This window comes from Eschrichtius robustus, chromosome X (genome assembly GCF_028021215.1).
Source record: "Eschrichtius robustus isolate mEscRob2 chromosome X, mEscRob2.pri, whole genome shotgun sequence".
Lineage (NCBI taxonomy): Eukaryota > Metazoa > Chordata > Mammalia > Artiodactyla > Eschrichtiidae > Eschrichtius > Eschrichtius robustus.
In genome coordinates this window covers 99,184,731-99,210,158 of record NC_090845.1, presented here as the reverse complement: position 1 = coordinate 99,210,158, position 25,428 = coordinate 99,184,731, and the positions used below count along the sequence as shown (strand labels likewise).

The 25,428-nt window shown below is 37.4% G+C and overlaps 1 protein-coding gene and 1 long non-coding RNA gene across 2 annotated transcripts in view; both read right to left on the bottom strand.

The window, feature by feature from the left end:
- ALG13 (ALG13 UDP-N-acetylglucosaminyltransferase subunit) overlaps positions 1 to 22,829 on the bottom strand; it is a 68,852-nt gene extending 46,023 nt beyond the window's left edge. Inside the window, 4 exon segments of the mRNA XM_068532579.1 lie at positions 2 to 35; positions 20,104 to 20,242; positions 21,558 to 21,720; positions 22,717 to 22,829. Coding sequence (XP_068388680.1) covers positions 2 to 35; positions 20,104 to 20,242; positions 21,558 to 21,720; positions 22,717 to 22,797 — 417 coding nt within the window. The 5' untranslated portion in view covers positions 22,798 to 22,829.
- On the bottom strand, positions 17,483 to 20,096 carry LOC137756226 (uncharacterized). The gene is made up of 2 exons (XR_011072219.1): positions 19,048 to 20,096; positions 17,483 to 17,612 (listed from the first exon to the last, which is right to left on the bottom strand). It is a non-coding gene; the product is annotated as an uncharacterized lncRNA (long non-coding RNA).
- Positions 22,830 to 25,428: the final 2,599 nt, after the last annotated feature.

Below are 25,428 nucleotides of genomic sequence, written 5' to 3'. Positions count from 1 at the left end.
TCAAAGGGCTGGCTTGCCCAGGATAAGTCGGGACCCTGTGAAAAGAAGAGGAAGAGCCGATGCTCCTAGGAATAGAGAACTTGACTTGAGGAGGAGACGTGGGAGCGAGAAGGAACTTGCAGAGCTACCTTGTTGGGGAAGGGTGGGATTAACCCAACCAGCCCAAGGTTGAGAGAAGTATGCACAAGCAGCTGAGCTTTGGGACCAAAAGGAAGCCGAGTCTGCAGCTTAACTCAAGGCAACTGCTGCACGTGGTTGCAAAGGGACTGCAATAAGGCTCAGGTGTGTATGATGCAGCCCAGCCCACATTACATTGCTTTAAGATCTCTGCCCGAATTTGCAACCAGTCTCTGCCCAAGTTCCCTACTCCCTTCATAGTTTCATGTAGATGAGAGGGAAAAAAAATCTGAACATAATTAAGTAAGTAAGCTTTTGTGTTAAGACTATCTTAAGAAACAAAGAAAATGGGGGGGAGAGGGGGACTCCCTTGATCTAAAGGGGCAGAGGTCACAGTTCAAGCAAAGTAAAGTGCCAAAGCAGTCATCTGGATATTTCAGATATGATGTTTAAGTAATCTCATTTAGTTCTTCTAAATAATAATAACCCTCTGCTAGGACCACAGAAATTAAATTCATTAGTTATGCTAGAAAACACTGATACAATTCTGGACTAATGTCTCCAAACTACTGTACAACATTAACAGAAAGAGAAATTGCAAAAAGTGTGTTTCTCTGAAAATGCAAACAATGAAAATTTAAAATGAAGCTTAATGGAAGAAATATCTTACCCACAAACTTGCTAATAGGCTACATTTAAAATGCTGTGGCACCACATTAGAGGTGTTGGACATGAGAGGCATGTTTCAATGTTTAGGGCACTTTTCTGGAAAAACTGCTCTTAAGTCTGAGAAAACCAAAGTAAATACGACTGTACTTTTGTAAGGTTCAAAAACAGCACTGGTCACTTGTATTACTTGATTCCACCATCAAGTGTTATTTAAATGCCAAAATACAATTCCGTTCTTACTTTTTCTAAGTGTTTTAAGAAATAAATAGATCTAAAGCTGGCTTTGGAGAAGCTGCAAAATTAAGCTGCTTTCAGAATTGTTTTTCTGGTATCTGTGGCTCCAGTAGTAATCATGACTGCCTCCAACAGGAAAAGCATCAATAATCAATTTTACAATTTAGGAATGAAATAAAAGCATGGTAGAAAAAATAAAATCTTGACTTTCTTTAGCATGCCAATTTGAAATTACCTTGACTAATTTCTTTTTCAAAGAAACCAAAACACTGGCACAAAAGTTCTGAAACATGGTTTGGGAAGAGGGATCACCATCTTTAAGACCATAAATTCACTGAGAAAAACAGAATTATAGTGAAAAAAAGTTAATTCATTTTCGGCATTTTTCACTTCTAGAGAAAAATATAAATTCTTCATATTTATTGCTATTTATACTAAAAATATGGTATATAAAGCTTCAATCAATATTAACCCATACACTTCATTTTGAAAAAGGGAATAAAAGAAGGGAAAACTGGGAGAGGGAGAGAGAATCAGAAAATAGGAGAAAGAGCAGGAAACAAAGAGAAGAAAAATTAGAGGCAGGAAGACAAAGAGAGATAGAGGAAAGGGAAAGTAAACACACAAAGAAAACACACAGAAAGAGACCCATACAAATTCAGTCAACTGATTTTTGACAAAGGTGCAAGAGCAGCTCAATAGAGAAAAGATAGTGTTTTTATCAAATGCTGCTGGAACACTTGACATCCATATGCAAAATGAGAACAATGGGGCTTCCCTGGTGGCGCAGTGGTTGGGAGTCTGCCTGCCAATGCAGGGGACACGGGTTCAAGCCCTGGTCTGGGGGGATCCCACATGCCACGGAGTGGCTGGGCCCGTGAGCCACAGCTGCTGAGCCTGCGCGTCTGGAGCCTGTGCTCCGCAGCAGGAGAGGCCGCGACGGTGAGAGGCCCGCACACCGCGATGAAGAGTGGCCCCCGCTTGCCGCAACTGGAGAAAGCCCTCGCACAAAAACGAAGACCAAACACAACCAAAAGTAGATAAATAAATAAATTAATTTAAAAAAAAAAGAGAACAATGATCCTCAACCTATACCTCACATCTTCTACAATAATTAACTCAAAATGGATCAAAGACCTAAATGTAGAACAAAACTTCAAAACTTTTAGACAAAAGCATAGGAGAAAATCTTCAAGACCTTCAGCTGGGAAAAGAGAACTTAGATATAATAAAAGAAAAATTGATTAATTGGACTTTATCAAAATTAAGAACTTTTGCTCTGCAAATGACACTATTAGGAGAGTGAAAACACAAGCCACAGACTGGAAGATACATATCTGACAAAAAAACTTTATATCAAAAATATATAAAAGAACTCAAAAGTCAACAATAAGAAAACAACACCACAATTTAAAAATGGGCAAAGATCTGAACACACATTTCACCAAAGATATAGGAACTCCTAATAAGCACGTAAGAAGGTGTTTAACGTCATTAGGAAAATGCAAATTAAGACCACAACGAGACATCACTACACACCTACTAGGGTGGCTATGATAAATAGTACAGACAATAACAAGTGTTAGCAAGGACGTGGAGAAACTGGATCCAAAGTAAAAGCAGCCAGATGCAAAAGGGGCATGATTCCAAAAGATATGATTCCACCTATATGAAATATACAAAAAAGACAAATCTACAGAGAAAGAAAGCAGGTTAGTGGTTGCCTGGAGTTGAGATGGGAATAGGTACTAAATGCAAACAGGCACAAAGGATCTTTTTGATGGATAAAAATGTTATAAAACTCTTTTGTGGTGATGTTTGCACAACTTTGCATAATCACTAAGAATTATTGAACTGTACACTTAAAACTGGTGATTTTTTAATAGCTTTATAACATAGTTCACATACAATTCACTCACTTAAAAGGTGCATTTCAATGGTTTTTTAGTATATTTACAGTTGTACATCCATCACCACAATTTTACATTACCCCAAAATGAAACCCCACATCCCAGAACCATCAGCCTCCAATCCTCCTATCCCCACCAACTCCATGCAACCACCAATTTATTTTCTGTCTCTACATATTTGCCTATTCTGCACACTTCAAATAAATGGAATACAATATACAGTCCTGTGTAACTGACTTCTTTCACTTAGCATGATGTTTTCAAGGAGCACCTATGTATCAGTATTTCAATCCTTTGTATAGTTAAGGCAGATTTTATTTATCCATTCATCAGTTGACAGACATTTGGGTTGTTTCCACTTTCTGACTATCTCGACTAAGGCTGTTATAAACATTCATGTCCAAGTTTTTGTTTGGACATTTCTATTCTCTTGGGTAATACCCAGGAATGGAGTTGCTGGATCACATGGTAACTCTATGTTTAACCATTTGAGGAACTGTCACCACTTTCCACAGCAGCTGCACTATTTTCATTCTCATCAGTAGCGTACGAGGGTTCCCGATTCACATCCTATCAACACTTACTGTCCATCTCTTAGATTATAGCCAGCCTATGTGGGTATGACGTGGTATCTTGTTGTGGTTTTGTTTTGCATTCCCCTGATGGCTAATAATGTTGAGCATCTCTTCATGTGCCTATTGGCCACTTGTATATCTTTAATGAGATACTACTACATACATCTTAGAATGACTAAAATAAATTTTTTTTAAAAATGACAATACCAAGTGTTGACAAAGATGCAGAGCAACTGAAACTCTCGTATGTTGCTGGTAGGAATATAAAATAGTACAGCCACTCTGGAAAAATAGTTTAGCAGATTCTTATAAAATAAAACAGAGTTGCCATATGACACAGCAACCCCACTTCTGGGTAAATATCCAAGAGAAATGATAACTTAAGTTCACACAAAAACCTGTACATGAATATTTATAGCAGCTTTATTCATAATCATGATTCCTCCCAAACTGGAAACAATCCAAACATCCTTCAACTGGTGAATGGACAAACTGTGGTACATCCATACAACAGAACACTCCTCAACAATAAAAAATAATGAATTATGGATATATACAAAAACATGTGTGAATCGCAGATGCACTGTGCTAAGCAAAAGGAGAGATTCAAAAGGCTACATACTGTATGACTGCATTTATATGACATACTGGAAAAGACAAAACTATAGGAAGGAAAAACAGATTGGTTGCTGCCAGTAGTTAGCATTGTAGGAAAGGGTTGACTACAAAGGGATGACAGGAGCGGATTTATGGGTGTGGTGGAAGAGTTCTGTATCTTGATTGTAGTGGTGGTTACATGATTATGCATTTTTCAAAATTTATAGAACTGTACATGAAAAATGCTAATTTTGCTGTATTCAAATTTAAAAATAAATAAAACAAAAATAGTAGAAGGAATAGAATTTACAGTTGAGGAGCTCACAAAACAGACAAGGTTGGAGAGAAAAAACAAGAAAATTAGAGGATCAATTCAGGAAAGCCAATATCTAACTAACAGGAGTCCCAAAATGAGATGAAGAAAGCGGAGAGGAAGAAATAATGATGATGATGATGTAAGGAAAATTCTAGCACTGCAGGATATGACTGTCTATATTTAGATTGAAAAGGTCCATGAAGTAGCCAGAACAATGAAAGCAAAAAAGATGATCTGCAATGCATATAACAACATTCTAAAGCTTTCTGAGAGTAAAAACAGGTCTTATACAGAAGATCACACATATGAATAGCAATAAACTTCTCAACAGAAGAACTAGAAGCTAGAAAACAATGAAGTTCAATATTTGAGGGGAAATTATTTCCAACCTTGAACTCTATACCAAGCTATCAATCAGATGCAAGAGTAGAAGGTGGCATTTTCAAACTTGAAAGATTAAAAAAAAATGCGCCTTACTGTCAGAAAGCTAGTGGAGGATATCTGAAACCAAAATAAAGAAGTTAAACCACAAAATGGGGTGGGGCACATAGAATCCTGGAAACAGAAGATTCAACACAAGAGAGAAGCAAAAGGAATTTTTAAGATAAGGATAAAGGGGAAATCCCAGGACAGACTTTTAAGAAGGACTAGATAGAGAACAACCAGTTCAGGTAAAAGAAAAGAGAACTCCAGCACAGACATATTAAAAAACAAATAATAATAAAAGTCATAGATAACTTAGCATATTTAAACATACTAGGAAAGATGGCCACCTCTGTTGGAGAGTTTGGGAACAGTTCTATAGAAAACTGAGCAAATGAAAAAACAGAAATGAGGTAAACAGTTTTATAGAAATGTAATCAATCAACACGTACCACATGGCTCATATGTGAATACTGTACTCAAAGAATCATAATAATGTCAACACTGAAAACAGATCTCACCATAACTGATAAACTAAATTTGTTTTTGTTTTTTAACTTTAAATATCACCTATAGACAGACTTCCCACTGTGGAAGAAAGGGAGGAGGGAGATAAAACCTCTCTTCCACAGCAGGAAGTCTACAGATGATATTTAAATTTAAAAAACATGTTTGAAAATATCACTTATAAAACATATAAAATAACGTAATATGCTTACCTACGGGAAGCAGGGTTAGAGATGGGGAGGAATGGGACACAGAACTGCTGTTTCTTGTTATAAGCCTTGTAGAACTAGTTAAAATTTTATATATTTACATGTATTAAGAAATACTAAAACAAATTAAAAATTCAATAAAGTGAGCAAGAAACAGACTGGCATAATAAACTGGGAAAATAAATAAGTAGAATGTTACAGCTAAAAGGGACCTCTTATTTTACAGATGAAGAAATGGGTTTCAAATAATTATAAGACTTGCCCAAGTTTTCACATCCAATTGGCAATAGTACTAGGACTAGAACTATATATTGTCTCCTGATTCTTGCATAATTATTATAGAGGAATTGCATACTAAAGAAGAAAAGATATGAACAAGGACTCAGAGATGGTTAAGTACAAGTCATGTTCCCCAAATTAGTACAATAGGACTTCTTAAAAAAGACCAGTGGGACAATACTAGAATTCATCCTGTATATAATAGAAAGCAATTTCATAGTATTTAATACTGTCCTTTGAAATATCTATTGCGTTGAAATCCAAACTGGCTATTTTTCCACAGCAAACTACTCCAATCCTGCAAACCTCTAGAACAGTGGTTCTTAAGTGAAGGGCTTGAAGAAAGATTGCCCCATGCCCAGAAATTCTGATTCAGCCAGGTCTGGGGTGGGTCCCAGGAATTTGCATTTCTAACAAGTTCTCAGGCGATGCTGATGCTGCTAGCCCAGGACCACACTTTGGGAACCAGTGCTCTAGAACAAGGTGTTCCACAAGTTATTAAGTATTCCTAAGAAGAGAGTTTCAAGGCCACCTACTATTATCCTGTCTTTGAGGTTCATATGCCCATTAGCAATATTAAAGGCGTCAAGGAATGCTAAAGTTACCTGCTTAACTTTGACCTGGTCTTTCCCATAAGAGAAAAAATGGTTTAGGAAAAGGCCAAGTCAAAGTTAAACAGGTAACTTTAGCATTCAAGTTACTAATGGTTTTTTAATGCGCTACAGCTACTGCTTTCAAATTTTCAAAGTTTGAGAAATGTTACTCCAGAATTTTTCTGTGATCTAAATCTAAGGTTGTTGGAATAATTACATAAGATACTGCATGTCAAGTGCGTAGCACTTAAGTGTTTAAGTATTGACTGCTGTTAACTGCTACCTGCCAAATAAAGTGGTTCACTAAGAAATTATTCTTTGAAAGAAAGAAAACTACAGGCCAATATCACTGATGAACACAGATGCAAAAATCCTCAACAAAATACTAGCAAACAGAATCCAACAGCACATTAAAAGGATCATCCACCATGATCAAGTGGGGTTTACCCCAGGAATGCAAGGATTCTTCACTATATGCAAATCAATCAAGGTGATACACAATATTAACAAATTGAAGGAGAAAAACCATATGATCATCTCAATAGATGCAGAGAAAGCTTTCGACAAAATTCAACACCCATTTATGATAAAAGCCCTGCAGAAAGTAGGCATAGAGGGAACTTTCCTCAACATAATAAAGGCCATCTATGACAAACCCACAGCCAACATTGTCCTCAATGGTGAAAAACTGAAACCATTTCCACTAAGATCAGGAACAAGACAAGGTTGCCCACTCTCACCACTATTATTCAACATAGTTTTGGAAGTGTTAGCCACAGCAATCAGAGAAGACAAAGAAATAAAAGGAATCCAAATCGGAAAAGAAGAAGTAAAGCTGTCACTATTTGCAGATGACATGATACTATACATAGAGAATCCTAAAGATGCTACCAGAAAACTCCTAGAGCTAATCAATGAATTTGGTAAAGTAGCAGGATACAAAATAAATGCACAGAAATCTCTTGCATTTCTATACACTAATGACGAAAAATCTGAAAGTGAAATTAAGAAAACACTCCCATTTACCATTGCAACAAAAAGAATAAAATATCTAGGAATAAACCTACCTAAGGAGACAAAAGACCTGTATGCAGAAAATTATAAGACACTGATGAAAGAAATTAAAGATGATACAAATAGATGGAGAGATATACCATGTTCCTGGATTGGAAGAATCAACATTGTGAAAATGACTCTACTACCCAAAGCAATCTACAGATTCAATGCAATCCCTATCAAACTACCACTGGCATTTTTCACAGAACTAGAACAAAAAATTTCACAATTTGTATGGAAACACAAAAGACCCCGAATAGCCAAAGCAATCTTGAGAACGAAAAATGGAGCTGGGGGAATCAGGCTCCCTGACTTCAGACTCTATTACAAAGCTTCAGTAATCAAGACAGTTTGGTACTGGCACAAAAACAGAAATATAGATCAATGAAACAGGATAGAAAGCCCGGAGATAAACCCACACACATATGGTCATCTTATCTTTGATAAAGGTGGCAAGAATATACAGTGGAGAAAAGACAGCCTCTTCAATAAGTGGTGCTGGGAAAATTGGACAGGTACATGTAAAAGTATGAAATTAGAACACTCCCTGACACCATGCACAAAAATAAACTCAAAATGGATTAAAGACCTAAGTGTAAGGGCAGACACTATCAAACTCTTAGAGGAAAACATAGGCAGAACACTCTATGACATACATCACAGCAAGATTCTTTTTGACCCAGCTCCCAGAGAAATGGAAATAAGAACACAAATAAACAAATGGGACCTAATGAAACTTAAAAGCTTTTGCACAGCAAAGGAAACCATAAACAAGACCAAAAGACAACCATCAGAATGGGAGAAAATATTTGCAAATGAAGCAACTGACAAAGGATTAATCTCCAAGATTTACAAGCAGCTCATGCAGCTCAATAACAAAAAAACCAACAACCCAATCCAAAAATGGGCAGAAGACCTAAATAGACATTTCTCCAAAGAAGATATACAGATGGCCTACAGACACATGAAAGAATGCTCAACATCATTAATCATTAGAGAAATGCAAATCAAAACTACAATGAGATATCATCTCACACCGGTCAGAATGGCCATCATCAAAAAATCTACAAACAATAAATGCTGGAGAGGGTGTGGAGGAAAGGGAACACTCTTGCACTGCTGGTGGGAATGCAAATTGATACAGCCACTATGGAGAACAGTATGGAGGTTCCTGAAAAAACTACAAATAGAACTACCATACGACCCAGCAATCCCAATACTGGGCATATACCCTGAGAAAACCATAGGTCAAAAAGAGTCATGTACCAAAATGTTCATTGCAGCTCTATTTACAATAGCCAGGACATGGAAGCAACCTAAATGTCCATCGACAGATGAATGGATAAAGAAGATGTGGCACATATATACAATGGAATATTACTCAGCCATAAAAAGAAATGAAATGGAGGTATTTGTAATGAGGTGGATGGAGTTAGAGTCTGTCATACAGAGTGAAGTAAGTCAGAAAGAGAAAAACAAATACAGTATGCTAACACATATATACGGAATCTAAGGGAAAAAAAAAAAAAAGGCCATGAAGAACCTAGTGGCAAGACGGGAATAAAGACACAGACCTACTAGAGAATGGACTTGAGGATATGGGGAGGGGGTGGGGTGAGATGTGACAGGGTAAGAGAGTGTCATGGACATATATACACTACCAAATGTAAAATAGATAGCTAGTGGGAAGCAGCCGCATAGCACAGGGAGATCAGCTCGGTGCTTTGTGACCACCTAGAGGGGTGGGATGGGGAGGGTGGGAGGGAGGGAGATGCAAGAGGGAAGAGAAATGGGAACATATTGTATATGTATAACTGATTCACTTTGTTATAAAGCAGAATTTAACACACCAAAAAAAAAAAAAAAAAAAGACATAGAGTGGCAAACTGGATAATAAAATAAAAATCTACAATATACTGCCTATAAGAAACCCACTTTAGGGTGAAGGACACACATAGATTTAAAGTGAGGGAATGGAAAAAGATATTTCACGCTAATGGAAATGATAAGAAAGTGGCAGTAGCAATACTCATATCAGACAACATAGACTTTAAAATAAAGGCCATAAAGAAAGATAAAGAAGAACACTATATAATGACAAAAGAATGAACACATGAAAAGGATATTACACTCAACACATATGCACCCAGTTTAAGTGATACAAATGAACTTGTTTACAAAGCAGAAACAGACTCACAGACATAGAAAACAAACTTATGGTTACCAAAAGGAAAAGGGGGGAGGGACAAATTAGGAATTTGGGACTAGCAGATACAAACTACTATACATAAAATAGATTAAAAAGACAAGGTCTTACTGTATAGCACAGGGAACTATATTCAATATTTTGTAATAAACTATAATGGAAAAGAAAAAAAAAAAAAAAAAAAAGAAATTATTCTTTGGTCAAAAAAAGAAAAAAAAATGGTAAGAACCAGAACAATTTCACCTAAATTCTTGAAAATAATGGGAAGAAAAATAATTTCCTTAAAGACCTTTTAAGCACTGTACTGTGGGTACAGATTAAAATAAAACAAATGGAAGAAAATAAAAATAACTTAAAATAATTATCATTTGACCTGTCATAAAATTGACGTCCTTTAATTTTACAACCACCTTCCATACTGTAATTCAACTTGAAAATGGGATTTGTTGTTTTAACTGGAATTGCCTATTTCTTCTTTCACTGATGAAGTAGGGAAATTCTTTGAAGTACAACATATAAATACTGATAGTTTTAATTCTAAGATAACACTCCTTCATGTTTCAACCAATTAAATGAGGTATATGCCGGGAATTTTTTTTTTAAATTGTCTGTGACATATATGGTATAGTTGCAAATGTATAATTGTAAGTGTATAAAAATGATGCTGAGTTATTATTTTAATTTCTGAGAGACAATATGGTACCATGAAAAGAATATTATGAACTTTGTTATGCCACTTTCATCTCTGCATCAGTTTTCTTATCTGTAAAATAAAGGAGATGGGCTGTATGATCTCTAAGCTCTCTTTCAGGTCTAAGGAACTGTGATTCTCTGTGATTCAACGGTGGGTAACAGATTTGCCCTCCCTTTAGATGATCAAACTTGTGATCGACATTAACCATAAAAATAGCTTATAGGGGGATTAACATATCATCCTGGCAAATTGTGACGCTGAATGGCCCACATAAAAATGAATGATAAATCTTACCTTATCAGATGAAATAAACAGACCTAGGTTGTTAAAGGTAACAAAATTTGTAACTATAAGTGGTGATGGATGTTAACTAAACTTATTGTGGTAACCATTTTTCACTATATACATACATCAAATCATTATATTACACAAGTTAAACAATGTTATATGTCAATTATATCTCAACAAAGCTGAAAAAATTAACAATAATAGATACATGGATATAACGACTTGTAACAACCTGCTGAAAAGGCAATTAGTATTTTTTTAAAAACTTAATACTAAATCATTTAACTATTTTTAGTACCAAATAACATGGGGGCAATGGGGGAAATTGCTCTGCAACTCTACAGAACCTTTTTAAGGTCTTTCATTACTGAAAAATATAATGGTAAACTGTCTTTTTTAAAACATGTTTTAACAGCACTCTGAAACTAGAACCTGTCACTTCCTTTCATGGTGAACATTTAAACAGAATTAGCAAAGCAAGGTTAATGAGGAAAAGAAATACAATGGTTCCAAAACAAAATTTGGCCAATACAGCCCTATTCAACCTCCTCAAGTTTTAGGAAGGAGACAATAAAGAAAAAGAACTGATTTCCCAGAGCAGTTATCCTTGCTCAGATATGCAAAACAGAAGAAACATTACCAAGAGCCACTTGCTTTCATTTCCCTCTCTTCCCTACTTCCACCTGAAGCATTCTAATACAGATTAGAAAAAAAGGAAAACAGTACTCTTTAAAAATATATCATATTGACACAGAAATACTGAAGGTTGCTTTCTGTTGTTTTTTTTAAGCTACTTGCAGTGTCCAATCAGTCTACAGACAGACAGGGGATTGAAGAAAGGGAGAATAAAGACCAGAACATTCTTTTCTTTGTTTTGATGCACTGAAAAGACTCAGGCACTTAAACCTCTAAGTAAACTTTAATTCTCTAACTACAACCCCAACTAGAGACTGAATATGAATTTAAAAATGAAATTCAATGAAGATTTTGCTTTCTGTATCATTTAGGACTATATACTGTGAATTCTAGGAAAATATCTCTAAGCCTATTCCTACTTCTTAAAACGAAAACTCTAACCAAGAGAAAATGTCTTATTTCAACATTTTTTATTTTCAAACATGCTACACAGTTGTTTTTATGTCTTAGAAATCACCTATGAGGAAAGCTAGTTTTACTAAGTCACAAATGGAAAAACTGAAATCCAGAAAATTACTTAGGCTGAAAATTTAGGAATGGTTTTCACTCCTAAATTTGGGGAGTGTATTATCCACCCACTTCATACAGCAGTGGAAAAACCACCACTATGTTCTGGACAAAAGGGGAAATGAACAGTAACAAAGATGCAATATATGGCCTCTCACAGACATCATTCTAACAGTGACTATCAGTTCAGCAAATACTTTAGAAGCACACTTAACAGTAAATGAGTAAATTACAACACTGTATTGCTTTACCAGACAGCCCAATGTAATATATCCTAAAATAATTACTACAAACGAAAATATTTTCATTTAGTTCCTTTTATCAATTAGAAACAGTACTACACAAGACATTATGGATTATAGATACTGAGTTAGAGTATTAAGGTGTCAAAATGTGTTGTTTGGCATGTTTTAAACGAAGAGAAAAATTTATAATTTGTGTTATATTATAAAAACTGGAAATTACTAAACTTAAATGTATTTAATCAGAGGGTTTAATTATAAAGGAGTCTAATAGTTACCATCAAATATTAATGAACAATGACCAAGGAATTACTGAAGTTGGCCTCCGTCTAGGGATTCTTAACCTGGGGCGGCCTCAAGGTACCTGTAAATTCCCTGAAATTCATAGCAAAATATGTATATGTGTGAGTAGAGAGAGAAGCAATAGTTTTAAGTATTTTGAAGGGTTTCATGGCCCCAAAAAAGCTTAAGAACTACTGCCTTAGAAAGCAGGACTGTAGCCATCAAAATAAAATCATGACATTGGAATTTCCTGGCAGTCCAGTGGTTAAGACTCCACGCTTCCACCGCAGGGCACACGGGGAGGACATAAAAAAATTCATGACAGAGTGTCAATCATAATAAATAATTTCAGCCAGGATACAGTAAAAATTCATAAAGACAGTAAGGATCTAGAAGTGAAATACTAAAATAGATGAGACATGATGGTATAAAAACCCCTCAAAATATTTTTAAAGAATCAATATCAACGTCAAGAAACATGTGTTTTACTTTCCCGTTTGAAGCTAGATTGTTTTGCTCACCTTTTATCTAGCCACCAACAAAAATCATAAGAATTCAAAGAACTATACAAGGTTGTGCTAGAATATTCATGTAAGGAATTAACCATTTAACAAGGAGTTAAGTGTGATTTGGTGGTTATCCTAAACCTTTCTCCATGTAATCTTTTACTGGAAAACACTATAGCTACTGCTGTTTATAAACCTCTGATTTTTAACACCATGTTTGTCCGAAAATCCCCAACAGGTACCATTCTTTGACAGACCCTTAAATACCATTAGAACATTACATAGGATCAGCACTACTATGTTTTAGATGCCATTCCTATAAATGCTTGATCCTACAAACTTCACCATATAATGCGATGGTCACATCTTTCTCCTGAACAAGAGACATACTAGATATTTTGAAGTCAAGGAGAGTAGGAAATGAATGTGTGCAAGATGACAATGTTTCCTAGACCCAATACCTAATCAAGATGAGAAAAGAATACTAAGTTACAGAAGTGCATTTATCATTTACGGATAGCCAACTGTTTTTCAGGCAGAGGACGCATGAATATATAGTTCCTCCTCAACTATACTTAAGAGTTCCTCCAGAGCAGGAATCATGTCTTGAGTCCTGCTGATACAAAAAGTAGGTTCTTATCATGCATTTATGTTTAAAAAAAAAAAACTAAGAACAAATAAATGGGCTTGAGACATTTAGGACGTAAAGCTGAGAGTACCCGGTGACCAATCATATATAAAGGGTTGGAGATGTAAGAGTTAAAGCCTGGAAGACTGACTAAATGGTGACACCATTAACAGAGATAAGGATCTCAGAAGGATGAAAAGGAGAAATATGATTTTAGTTTGGGGCATATCAAGTTTAGGGTGCTTAAGAGAATTAACAGAGTGACATGACCTATAAGCAACTGGAAATACCATGCAGAAGCTCAAATCACAGTTGTGGGATAGACAGGGGAGTCAATAGTAGAAACCCTGGGAGTGATGAAAATACCAAGAAAAAATATAGGAGGACCAAAAATAGAGCCCCAAGCACATTTACAGAGAAAACAAAAGAGCTGGTAAGTAAGTTGCAAACAGGTAACCGACTGGGAGTTTCTCCACATGGATTTTATGAGTAGCGATCAGTATGCTTTTAAATAGCAATGTAAAAACTGAAATAGGTTACATACCCATGGCTACCACACAATCTAAATTTTTTGGAATAGTCCCCTGATTTCAAATATACAGTCCTCCTGTCCCCATAAATGATGGAAATATACTGGAATTCAGTGTTCCAATTACAATTCCCAGACCATCTTTTGGATACGTAAGTAGCATAACTCCTTTTTCACATTATGCTCTGAGCTCAGTTTCCTCATTTGCAAAATGCAACAATAGTAACTATTTCATAGAGTTATATTGTAAAGATTAAATGAGTTCATTTGTGTAAAATGTTTCAAACAGTACATGATACATACTAAGCAGGCAACAGGTGTTAACTGTTACTGTTATTTTTCATTCCCCACTCCCCCATAAAAATATGGTACTAATTGTTCAGCAGAAAATTGATTACCACACAGCTATCAGGACCACCCCGTCCAAATCTTTCCCCAAAAAACAATTTCAAGTAATCTGGCCATACATCCCATTTCTCAGACCACATGAAGATTTTTGGTCATCTCTGATAATTTCCTATTTTTAATAAATCACAGGGATTAAGTGCTTATACTATAATAAAGGACCAAGAAAAATATCTATATTACTGTTAGTCATTCCTGACATCCGTAGTCTTGGAAAACTTCCTCAAATTATCAAAGTGGTATACATTTTTATATTGCCCTTTGTGTCCACATGATTTGCCTTTATAAAAGCATACAAAGCAGTGCTCTGATACAGGTTAGGTTCTTGGTGTCTAGAATCACTTGATAATACTTTGAGATGACTACTTTTCAATGTTACAGAACCCTGCATCAAGTTCATCAGTTGTACTATCTTACCTAACACCAAATCCTTAACTCTCTTTCCTTCCAAATTATAAGCACGTAGTCATCTAAAATCCTTACTTCCCAAGCATACTATAACTTCACATCACTTTTCACCTACTCCAACATCCATCAACTTTCTATTACCTGGCCACCTCTGCACCTACCAATGATGTGAATTTCTCAAAATACTAAACTTTCTCTTTCATTCCTCATCCCTGGATATCTAAATACCTCTCAACAGAAAACTGCTACATAAACTGCATTGCACTTACACACTGATTTCAAAAATCTGAAGCCCTGTCAGGTAATGAAACTAAACAAATTTTATTGGGTAAATATTTCAAATAGAATTTTTATTACCATGAATTTTTTTCTTAAGGACCAATTAGAAATACCCTTCTAATTGGGCAATTAATTTATCCTAGCCTCTTTCCTCATCTGTAAAATGAACGGTTTGCACTAGGTATTTTTAAAATTCTCTACCAATTCCAAAAATCTACAATTCTTTGTCTTAAAGTCTTTATTTGTTCAATCTAGTATCAATGCTATACCGTGGCATTTTGCTAGATTCCAAAAACTCAGGAATCACCGGTTTCTAAGTCCCAGCTAAGGTTGCAATACACCAAAGGAAAACCCAATTTAGTGAACTGTGAAATTCCTACTAAAATAATTAAACTTCTGGAAATGAAGAAAATCTCCCTTGGAAAGGATTAAAGTAACTAAATACTAGGCAAACAAATATAAAGAAACAAAAAGCTTACAACATATATTATGGTATGGTAGAAAGAGCACAGGACTGGGAGTCAAGAAGTTGCTTCTAGTGGCAGCGCTGCCAAAGGCTGTTATTTTAGACAAGTTGTAACCTCTGGGCTTCTTCCTCATCTGTAAAATGAAGGGATTGGACTACATGATCTTGAGGATTCCTGCCAAATCAAAATGGTTCTAAGATATCCTTTGATTTTTAAACCCCACAACAGATGTAAAATTTTACAACAAAGGTACAGTCAAGAGATGTCACTACACACAATTGACACCACTGGCTTAAGCCTCTGCTAAATGAAATAATGGAATCTGGGTTATGTGCTCTTGTGGGAAAGCAGCAGAGGATTTGGGGCCCTATGTTGCTCTTTAGTTGTCTAATGTTTGAGTAGACCCTTTCATTTGTTTCTGATTCTCTATGGTTAATCCTTCATGACATAAGATAATTAAAGACTGAGTGATCAACATAAATTTTAAGCCACATTTTTTCTCAAACTAGAGAAACATATTTAAAAGAGAGGCCAGAAAAGTGAAATTCTCTCTATGGATTTGAATAGGGCCTTTCCTACAGCATTAGGTTAACATTAATATACAATTACGATTATGGTGCTGTGAATTCTCAACTGTGTAGATTACTCACTTTTTAGATTATTCTCAGCAAAATTTAATCCAAGTTGGTATCCTCCTGCTGCCCAGAGTACTTCTCAGCCACCACCTTCTACCATTAGTAAGAATTTATTTTAATATTAGCCTAAGTAAAACACAATCAGGAAAATAAATCTACAGAAACATTATATAATGCATCCCAAGTAAAATGTTTAGAATATTCAACATTTTGGGATAATACAATCAAAAACGAATCTTTATAGTGAATGCTCTATTTTTATGGATGAATTATATCTAAACTTTCTACCAGAAAACTATCAATACTTATGGATAATCTAGTTTATTTTATAGGTCTTGAAACCACTTACCATAATCAGAATTTCATAAAGTATCTATTTTGAGTTACGTGAATTTTAAAACCATATATTTAGGCCATTACACACATCAGATCATTTATTCATTTGTAAAACTAATTTTATAAGGGCATAAATTCCTCTATGATGCTACAGTAAATGTTTCAATACCACTGTGGGGGGAGGGTCCTTAAAAAATAACAGCAAGTCCTATTGGCACAAGTGCTTTTTGATTTACTCTTCTCAAACCAGTAAAGCTTTGACATTGGGCAAGATTATTTTTGTCACTTTCTATTCATATTTTACAGGAAAACAGTGAACACACCCACTCCACTCTATTCTTCAGGATAACAGTAGTTTCTCGAAGTACAATAGATCAACTGACTTGCTAGTTAATCTTTTTAAGGTAATTATTGAGCTTTTTATTTCACAGAACACAATCCATCATTTTTGTTGGTCTTTTTTTTTAAATTTGGTTCCTTGGATTATGAAGCTGAAGATTCTGACTCAATTTTTTTTTACAAGTTTGTTACTGTTTCATTTTTTACTCTAATATCAAATTAACTACATTTGAGGTTTTTGTCAAAGTTTTCATATTTAATTCATTTTTTTCATGATTCCAAATCCATCTGGGATTCTAGAATAAAACGTGTGAATGCTCACTACATATTTCTTTTACTAAAACATGAAGATTAGGGAAAAATCTAATAAATTTGTGAAATTGCAATTAGAATTTGGAGCCAAATGCTAACATTCACACCATAAAATTTTCTATACATTCTACAGATGTGGGAGACTTATTAATTTATATTATTCTACAAATATATACTCTGTATTTAATTTGATTTAACCACATTCCATAAGTTGAATTTGAGGGGTGTTTTTAAAGCGTTGAGAGTTTAGTGTTTATTTTTGTAATCCAACAACTTTATCCAAAAATGCAGAAAATTTTTCTGGCTGGCCAGGAGGAAAACATTTCAGTGTTGAAAAGTCCATTGACTGTAACAGCCCAGGAAGCGTGCTAAAACAAAAGAAGAAAAATATTAGGTAATATGGGAGAAAATTCCATAATTCAATGCTGCCCACTTGATGACTGAATCTAACGTCCAAGAATATTGTGATGGTTCTCAAACTGTATATGTGAATTTCAATGTATTTTAATATGATAGGTATACACAATAATAAAATAATACAAAGACCACTACATGTCAATAGCAATTCAACATTTTATCTTTTACATCAACTGAAATATTTCAGAAATGTTATTTCATGAAAGATGTGGTCACGTGGCTTTGGAACACTTCTCAGGACTGGGCAGATATAACTTGAAGCAAACTCAATTTATGAAAACAGAATAAATGAAACCAAAAGTAACAGCTGCAAGACAAGAACAATAAGCTGGGGAGACTACTAGACCATGCATGAAGATTGTGAAATAATTTTTGCTAGTAATTTACTACCATAAATCCATATATAACTAAGCAACATACAGTCGCCATGCATGTTGGAAATAAGGTTCAGACCCACAACATAAAATTATTACTTCAGAAATTTAATTAAACCAGCCACTTAAATTAGAACAGACAATCATCCAGCCTACATTTGGGGCAAATAAATGATATACCTAAAATAAAAATACAACCAATTATTGATTCTCCTTATGGCATCCACGTGTGCGACTTTCTTGAAATTAATACAAGAAAAAAAGAATTCTAAAACTGAAAAAAATTAATAAATTGGAGATTTGTACAGCTCCTTTTTCAGCCTGAGAGTCAGGATGTGTCTATGAAATCAATGTTTTCCCCTTTTTAATGTACTAACATAAAAATCGAAGCTGATTTAATGTTTAGAATGAAAATACTCATCAAAAGTGTCTGGAAAAATTGACTTGCATAAACCAAGGAAGATGAACATTGATTCCTCTTCATAAATGGTATTAACCCCTAACAATCTCAACTACCTAAGGACAGATATGCCCATTATCTGAAGCCCACATAATTTTGATTACCTAGCTTCTCCCCTGACTCACAATATTTTAAGAATGGCTTCCATATTACAAAGCCACCCTGACATTCCCTCTCCTCCGTCATTATAGGGATTAGGACACCAACCATTGCTCCTGGAACAATCAATGAATCTGTCTCCTTTCAATGAGAATAGGAAACTTTGTTTTTGTTCACTGATGATGCCAAGTGCCTAGAATAAGGCCTGGCACACAGTATGTGCCCAATAAATAATGAATGAACAAGTATTTACTGAGTGCCTAAAACACAGAAGCAATAAAATTAAAAGAAAAGCTTATGTTCTAACCAGTTTTTTCTAAGGTTTATTTCAAATTAATTTCAATTTATTATAACATAAGAAATACGCATTTTGTAATACTTCTATGAGGTCTTTTCTTTTTAAAACATCAAATTAGGATAGCTTTGAAAGTCAAACAATTGGGAATTACTGACCTGACCCCTTGGCAAGCTTCTAGTGTCTGAAGAAGAATTAATAGAAAACCAGCAATTTTCTTCATCCTTCTATTGTGATGTTGATCAGTTCTTGCTGAATTCTAATATACTTCTAGAAAATAATACTCCTCACCATAAAGCAATTCCTCTGCTTAAAATACTCCCACGGTTTCTTATTAAACATAGAATAAAACCAGAACTCTTCTGTGAACTATCCCCACCCAGCTTCATCTTCATACTACATTCTCTCCCTTGCTTACTGTACTCCTGCCACACTAACCCCCTGTTCCTCAAACACACCAAACTCCAAGCTCATTCCCAACTTAGGGCCTTTGCAATTGCTGCTGTTCTTTCTGCCTCTAGAGCTTCACATGACTGGCTCTTCCTGGTTATTCAGGTCTCAGCTCAAATGTCATATACCCAGTTATGCCTTCCCTGACCATTCTAATTAGTCTTCACCCCAGCTATCACATCACCCTGCCCTATTTTCTTCATAACACATTTCACCATATGAAATTGTCTCGACTGCTTATTTATGAACTGTTTACTGTCTATCTCCCACCACTAGAACGTAAGCACCATGAAAGCAGGGACTTTATGTCATGTTTACCACTGTTATCCACAGCACCAAAAACAATGCCTGCCATGTATTAGGTATAGTTGAATGAATGAATGAGTAAATTTAATTTAGGGATTCCAGTGGATTTACTGAAGGCAAAACCTTAATTAAAAATAAGCAAATGCCTTCCTTGAATAATGAAAAATAATGAATGCAAAAGTTTATATTCTCAGAGACCTGCACACCCAGATGAACACACACAGATACGTGCACACACACACATTCAGATATTCACATGCAATGAAATAAGCATAAACACTGAAAGAAATACAACACAGATATCACAGTCAAAGTAGAAGACAAATGAGCAGGTTTTACAGGTGAGAAAATCAAAATGTTTGCTAAGTGGGAGAAGGTAAGAGATCAAAGATGCAGGTGGGTAAGAATAGCTAGGAAGGAATTAAGACAAGAGATCAAATAATCAGTCTCTAGTATACCTGCAGGTACAGTAAAAGAGATGCCCGTCTTTGTGTAGCTGCTTTGCCAATTCCAGCTGATGATTGTTCATCAACTTTTCATTTATAACCACTATGAGGGGCTTTCTTTTTTCCAGAGTCTCCAAACAGCTTCCTGCACCTACGAAAATATACCAAATTTGTTAACACAGTTTAAAAAAAAGTTACGGTGCTTCACCAGGCCTTATAACTAGAACTCAAAAGATGAAAAATTTAGTTGGCAACACGACAAATCAAGCCTTTTAATTAAACATCCAAAATGACAAAAAATAGTTATGAGTGGTCTCTAGTTGTTACAAACCTGACTTGAAAAACACGTTCTTTATCACTGCCAACAATATCAGTGCTTTGCAACTTGCCCTCTAGTTGTATGCCCTGGGCATGGGCCTTGAATCCAAATAAGATTCAGGTTCAACATACTGTACATGAAGCCATACTGCACTTCTATTCAAACACAAGTAAAAAAGCAAACCTTCAGTAGTGACAAGTACCAATAAAGGAAAACTGACCACTCCTTAGGAGTCTGCTTGTCAAAATAGTCAAGGATAAATCTCCACAAACGTGCACATATACAGTATTTGGGTCAATTCAACTTTTAACTCTAAACTCATTTAGATAGTTTAAATGGGAGCAAGGAGACTGCTAAGCGAGCAGACAAATCCTTTTTGGGTAGACGATGCCAGCACCAGACTGTTATCTGTCTGCCACTTACTGACAGGACAAATTACTTAACCTTTTTTTTTTTTTATAAATTTACTTATTTATTTATTTTTGGCTGTGTTGGGTTTTCGTTTCTGTGCGCGGGCTTTCTCTAGTTGTGGCGAGCTGGGGCCACTCCTCATCGCGGTGCGCAGGCCTCTCACTGTCGCGGCCTCTCCCGTTGCGGAGCACAGGCTCCAGACGCGCAAGCTCAGTAGTTGTGGCTCACGGGCCCAGTTGCTCCGCGGCATGTGGGATCCTCCCAGACCAGGGCTCGAACCCGTGTCCCCTGCATTGGCAGGCAGACTCTCAACCACTGCGCCACCAGGGAAGCCCTACTTAACCTTTTAATAGAAATGTAAAAAGTCTTCCAAAGCCAAATTCTCAATGACCAATCCGACCAATTAGCTGGCTGAGCATTCCTGCTGACCTAAGCCCAGATACTAATTCCAACTGACAACTCTTGACACATGTCACTGGATAAATTATTTTGCCTGTGTTTAGAATTTCTGACTGTAAAGTTGGGCTTCAGTGATTGATTTCCCATTTTTCTATCACCCATAATTATAAATTCTCTCCAATAATGTTCCCGACTGCTATACTGAAATCAGTATTTTATTCAAAAGGGCTACCAGTGAGTTACCCTAGTGATTTTATTTTACATCAGAAAAGTTCGAGTTTCTGTTCTTATTTCTTGTCTATCAAAAACCAAACCGGACGGTTCTACGGCACTTTACCGGCGTGACTAATAACAAGATCTGCTTTCTGAAGGTCTTCTTTCAATGAATCCTTGTATCTGTAAACATCCAGAATAAATGACTCCGTACTGAATGGTTCAGGTACCACCTTTCCTCTACCTATTTGTAGGACAAGTCGGTTGTAACCGAGGCTCTGGATTATCTGAAGCGGGAAAAAAGAAAAAACGGGCCTTTTAAACAGGCTACTGTAAAAACAGTAATATCGACAACAAACTACCCAATCGGAGCACGAGCTGCCGAACAGTCGAACTGGATGGAGCCCGTTAGTTTTTCAAACGGCTCCTTTTTCCCCCGTCCCGGGCCCCGACTTGGCACCTCACTAGCCCTAAGGGATCTAAACGCCCCAGGTCATCCCGTCGTGACAGAAATGGCCCAGCAAGAACTAGAAGACCAACGCAAAGACTCTGAAAAAAAGCGTCGCAAACTAAGGAGGGAGGGCAAGGAACAGCGTCGTCGTAGCACACGGCTGGGGCTGCGCGAACCACGAGCCCTAAGGAGAGGGCGCGCTTGGGGGACGCCGCGCCGCGCGGGGACGCCGGCCGCGAGGGTGCCTGAGCCGGAGGTAAGGCACGGAGACCGCGGCCCGAGCGCGGCGGGGCAGGGCCGGGGCAGGGCGCCGAGCGGTCCGGCCGGGTCGGGCCGGGCAGAACCCGACGGAGCGCGTCGACCGCGCGGCCCCAAGGAGCGGCCAGCGAGGCGGGCACAGGCGCAGGCCCGGGCCCGGGAGGCGGGCCGGAGCCCCGGCTCGGAGAGGTGGAGCCGCTGGAAGGAGGGGCGAAGCCGGAGGACGGAGAGGCGGAGGCGGAGAATCCGTGGAGAAAATACGGGAGAAAGAAGAAGCCGGAGAAAGGACGGGGAGGAACGACCCCGCAAAGCTGTGGGGAACGGGAAGAGGAGGCGGAGGACCCTAAGGAGCGGGGGAGCTGAAGGAGAGCCCAGTCAGGCGCGGGGAGAAGCCGGCTGAGGAGCGGCGGCACCAGAGGTTGAGCTGCCGGGGATTCCTCCCGAATGCAACAGTCAGGCAAGGTTACCGAGGTTAATGGTCAGGCTGGCGGCGGCGAGCGGCGAGCTCAGCGCGGGGAGTCCCGCCGCCTCCCGCCCGCCTCCCGCCCGCCTCCCGCTCGCCTTCCCCACTCACTTGCAAACTGTCGTGCGCCGATACACACGCAATAAGGTCGTCAAAGCTGGTGGTCCCTACAGTAACAAACACGCACTTCATCGCGCGTGAGCCACAACCCCGAATATCAAGAGCCGGATGTGACGTAGCGGAGCCCACGTGGACGCCGCGGAGCCCACGTGGACGCCGTGGAGCCCACGTGGACGCCGCAACTGCGCTAGGTACGGAGGGCGGAAGTCGGCCTTGGCCGCCAGGGGGCAGCAGCCACCTGATCTGTGTCGCCGGTGATGGATAGGGAGCAAAGAGTGTTCCTGGCCTATGTGCGGGCCACTGTTTTAAGCCCTTTGCGTGTAGAAGCTCATGGGACCCTCACAGTTAAGGAGGTGGGGATTGACAAATTTATTTTTTTCAAAAGTGGGGTTTAAAAAAAATAATCATGAAGGCTCTCACCCTTGTGTTTGCATCCTTGCTCGGGTACCACAGATCTTTTAATGATAGAGAAGTTTGGGATTCTTTAGCCAAGATATTTGAGCGACGGTTTTACTTCAAGTCTGTTGAGGGCATCTGAAAAAAAAGTGCCTTTTAAAAATCGCTCATTAGGGCTTCCCTGGTGGCGCAGTGGTTGAGAGTCTGCCTGCTGATGTGGGGCACACGGGTTCGAGCCCTGGTCTTGGAAGATCCCACATGCCGCGGAGCGACTGGGCCCGTGAGCCACAATTACTGAGCCTGCGCATCTGGAGCCTGTGCTCCGCAACGGGAGAGGCCGCGAGAGTGAGAGGCAGGTGCACCGTGATGAAGAGTGGCCCCCACTTGCCGCAGCTGGAGGGAGCCCTAGCACAGAAACGAAGACCCAACATAGCAATCAATCAATCAATCAATCAATCAACCTTAAAAAAAATCGCTCATTAGCCTGGGCTCTTCTTCCAACTGTGGTTCTCAAGAAGCCAGAGCCCTACAGAGTCTTGGAAGCTGCAGAGAAATGGTAATCTCCATTAGCAAGCATTGTGTGTAAAATAGAGGCTTTAAGGCCTGAAGCCTACATCTCTGTCATTGAACCCATCCATTGAACCATTTAAAACGTAGAATTACCATAAATTTAAATTATAATAAAATGTAAAATTATACATTAGCATGAATAAATACCACATATATATTATACTTAGGCAATCAGGTACGGGAGAGGCGATTTCTCAAGACTCCTCTTCTTTGTCCTACCACCATTACTAAGATCATTGCCTGCTTTATCTCAGTCTAACGTTTTCTGTATTTCCTACTTAAAATTTCAGTTTAGCTAATATGGATGTTTTGCTCTGCCTGGTTAAATACAGAAGGGAAGGTATGAGAAGAAACTCTTAAACACGAGGAGGATTGGAGGTGAATTAAGCCTAGAACATGGGCTAAAAAAACCTATTAAGCCTATTTCTAACAAGACTGTTTCTCTAAATCTTGTAGCTTGAGTACATGTCTTTTTGAGGGGTGGTATGCTCTACCCCTTTCTTGGCACCAAATTTCATGAATTAATAAAACTAGTTTCATAATAACAATAAATGTAGAAAGATCATGGCTAAATAATAAAATATAAGCATATTTTCTGCCCAATAAGAGGAATAAAGTATGAATATTTATTGGAATATAAAGACAAAAAATATTCCAAAATATTCTGTAATTCAGAAAGATCTTGTGTCCTTGATATCTTTTCCTGTATCTGGAAGATATAAATTAAAGGAGCACTGTTCTGATGAGCTCATAGAGAGAATAAGCACATACAGAAATTGAATAGTCTTAAACTTCCAGAAAATAAGAAAATTGAATATCTAATGAAACTGAGCCCCGCTAAAATAGTTTCCTTACCGAGTTAATGATTAATCTATCTATTCTAAACTTTTTTCCCTTTCTTGTGCCCTCTGACCTCAATCCTATGCTAACTGACCACTAACCAACCAGAGTCAGGTGACTAAAATTGCTGTTGTTGTAGATATCATCATTACAGTAAAAGCTCAGGTTGTTTCTCCAGGGCAAGATGAGCTCACAGACCCCTGAGCCATGGACGACGTGGCCAGAGAATCCTAAACCAGAGACATCTTGACTCCTGAAATCATGCTTGAGAAATGTCACAGAAATATCACAAGACAATGATTAATTCCAGTTTCTTTGTTCTTCCCCTTCAAAACATCTCCAACTCAGAGACCAAGATGGAGTGAATCTGAGACTTGTATCCCACTCCCTTGCTTGGTGCCCTGCAAATAAACCCTTACTTTGCTGCAAACTCCCACTGTCAGAGTTTGGCTTTCTGTGGCATGGGCACACAAGCCCTTGCTTGGTTACATTAATACTTTAAATGTTCTAGACTTTAATAAAACATCTTCTTGCAGAAATTGATCCAGAAACATTTTAAGAACCCAAGATTACATAATTAATATAAAATTTTGGTAATTAAGTCTTTTCTCTGTTTTGTCAGTGTTAAGTATGCATTTTATTTTACTTGGGTGTATTTTTCCTAAACTTACACAGGCTTACTTATCAAATAAATTAACATTATTTCTAAAAATGTTTATGATTATGAAAAATGTAAATTTCTTTTCAACTACATTAAATCAGCATTCTGACAAACTTTATTTCAACAGTAACTATGCTTCCTGGTATGCCAGCTTGAAGATAATTTCCAAGATCTTTAAGCACCTTTTAAAAAAGTGTGTACTGACATTAAATTGAGTTAATTAATGGATAATTGTT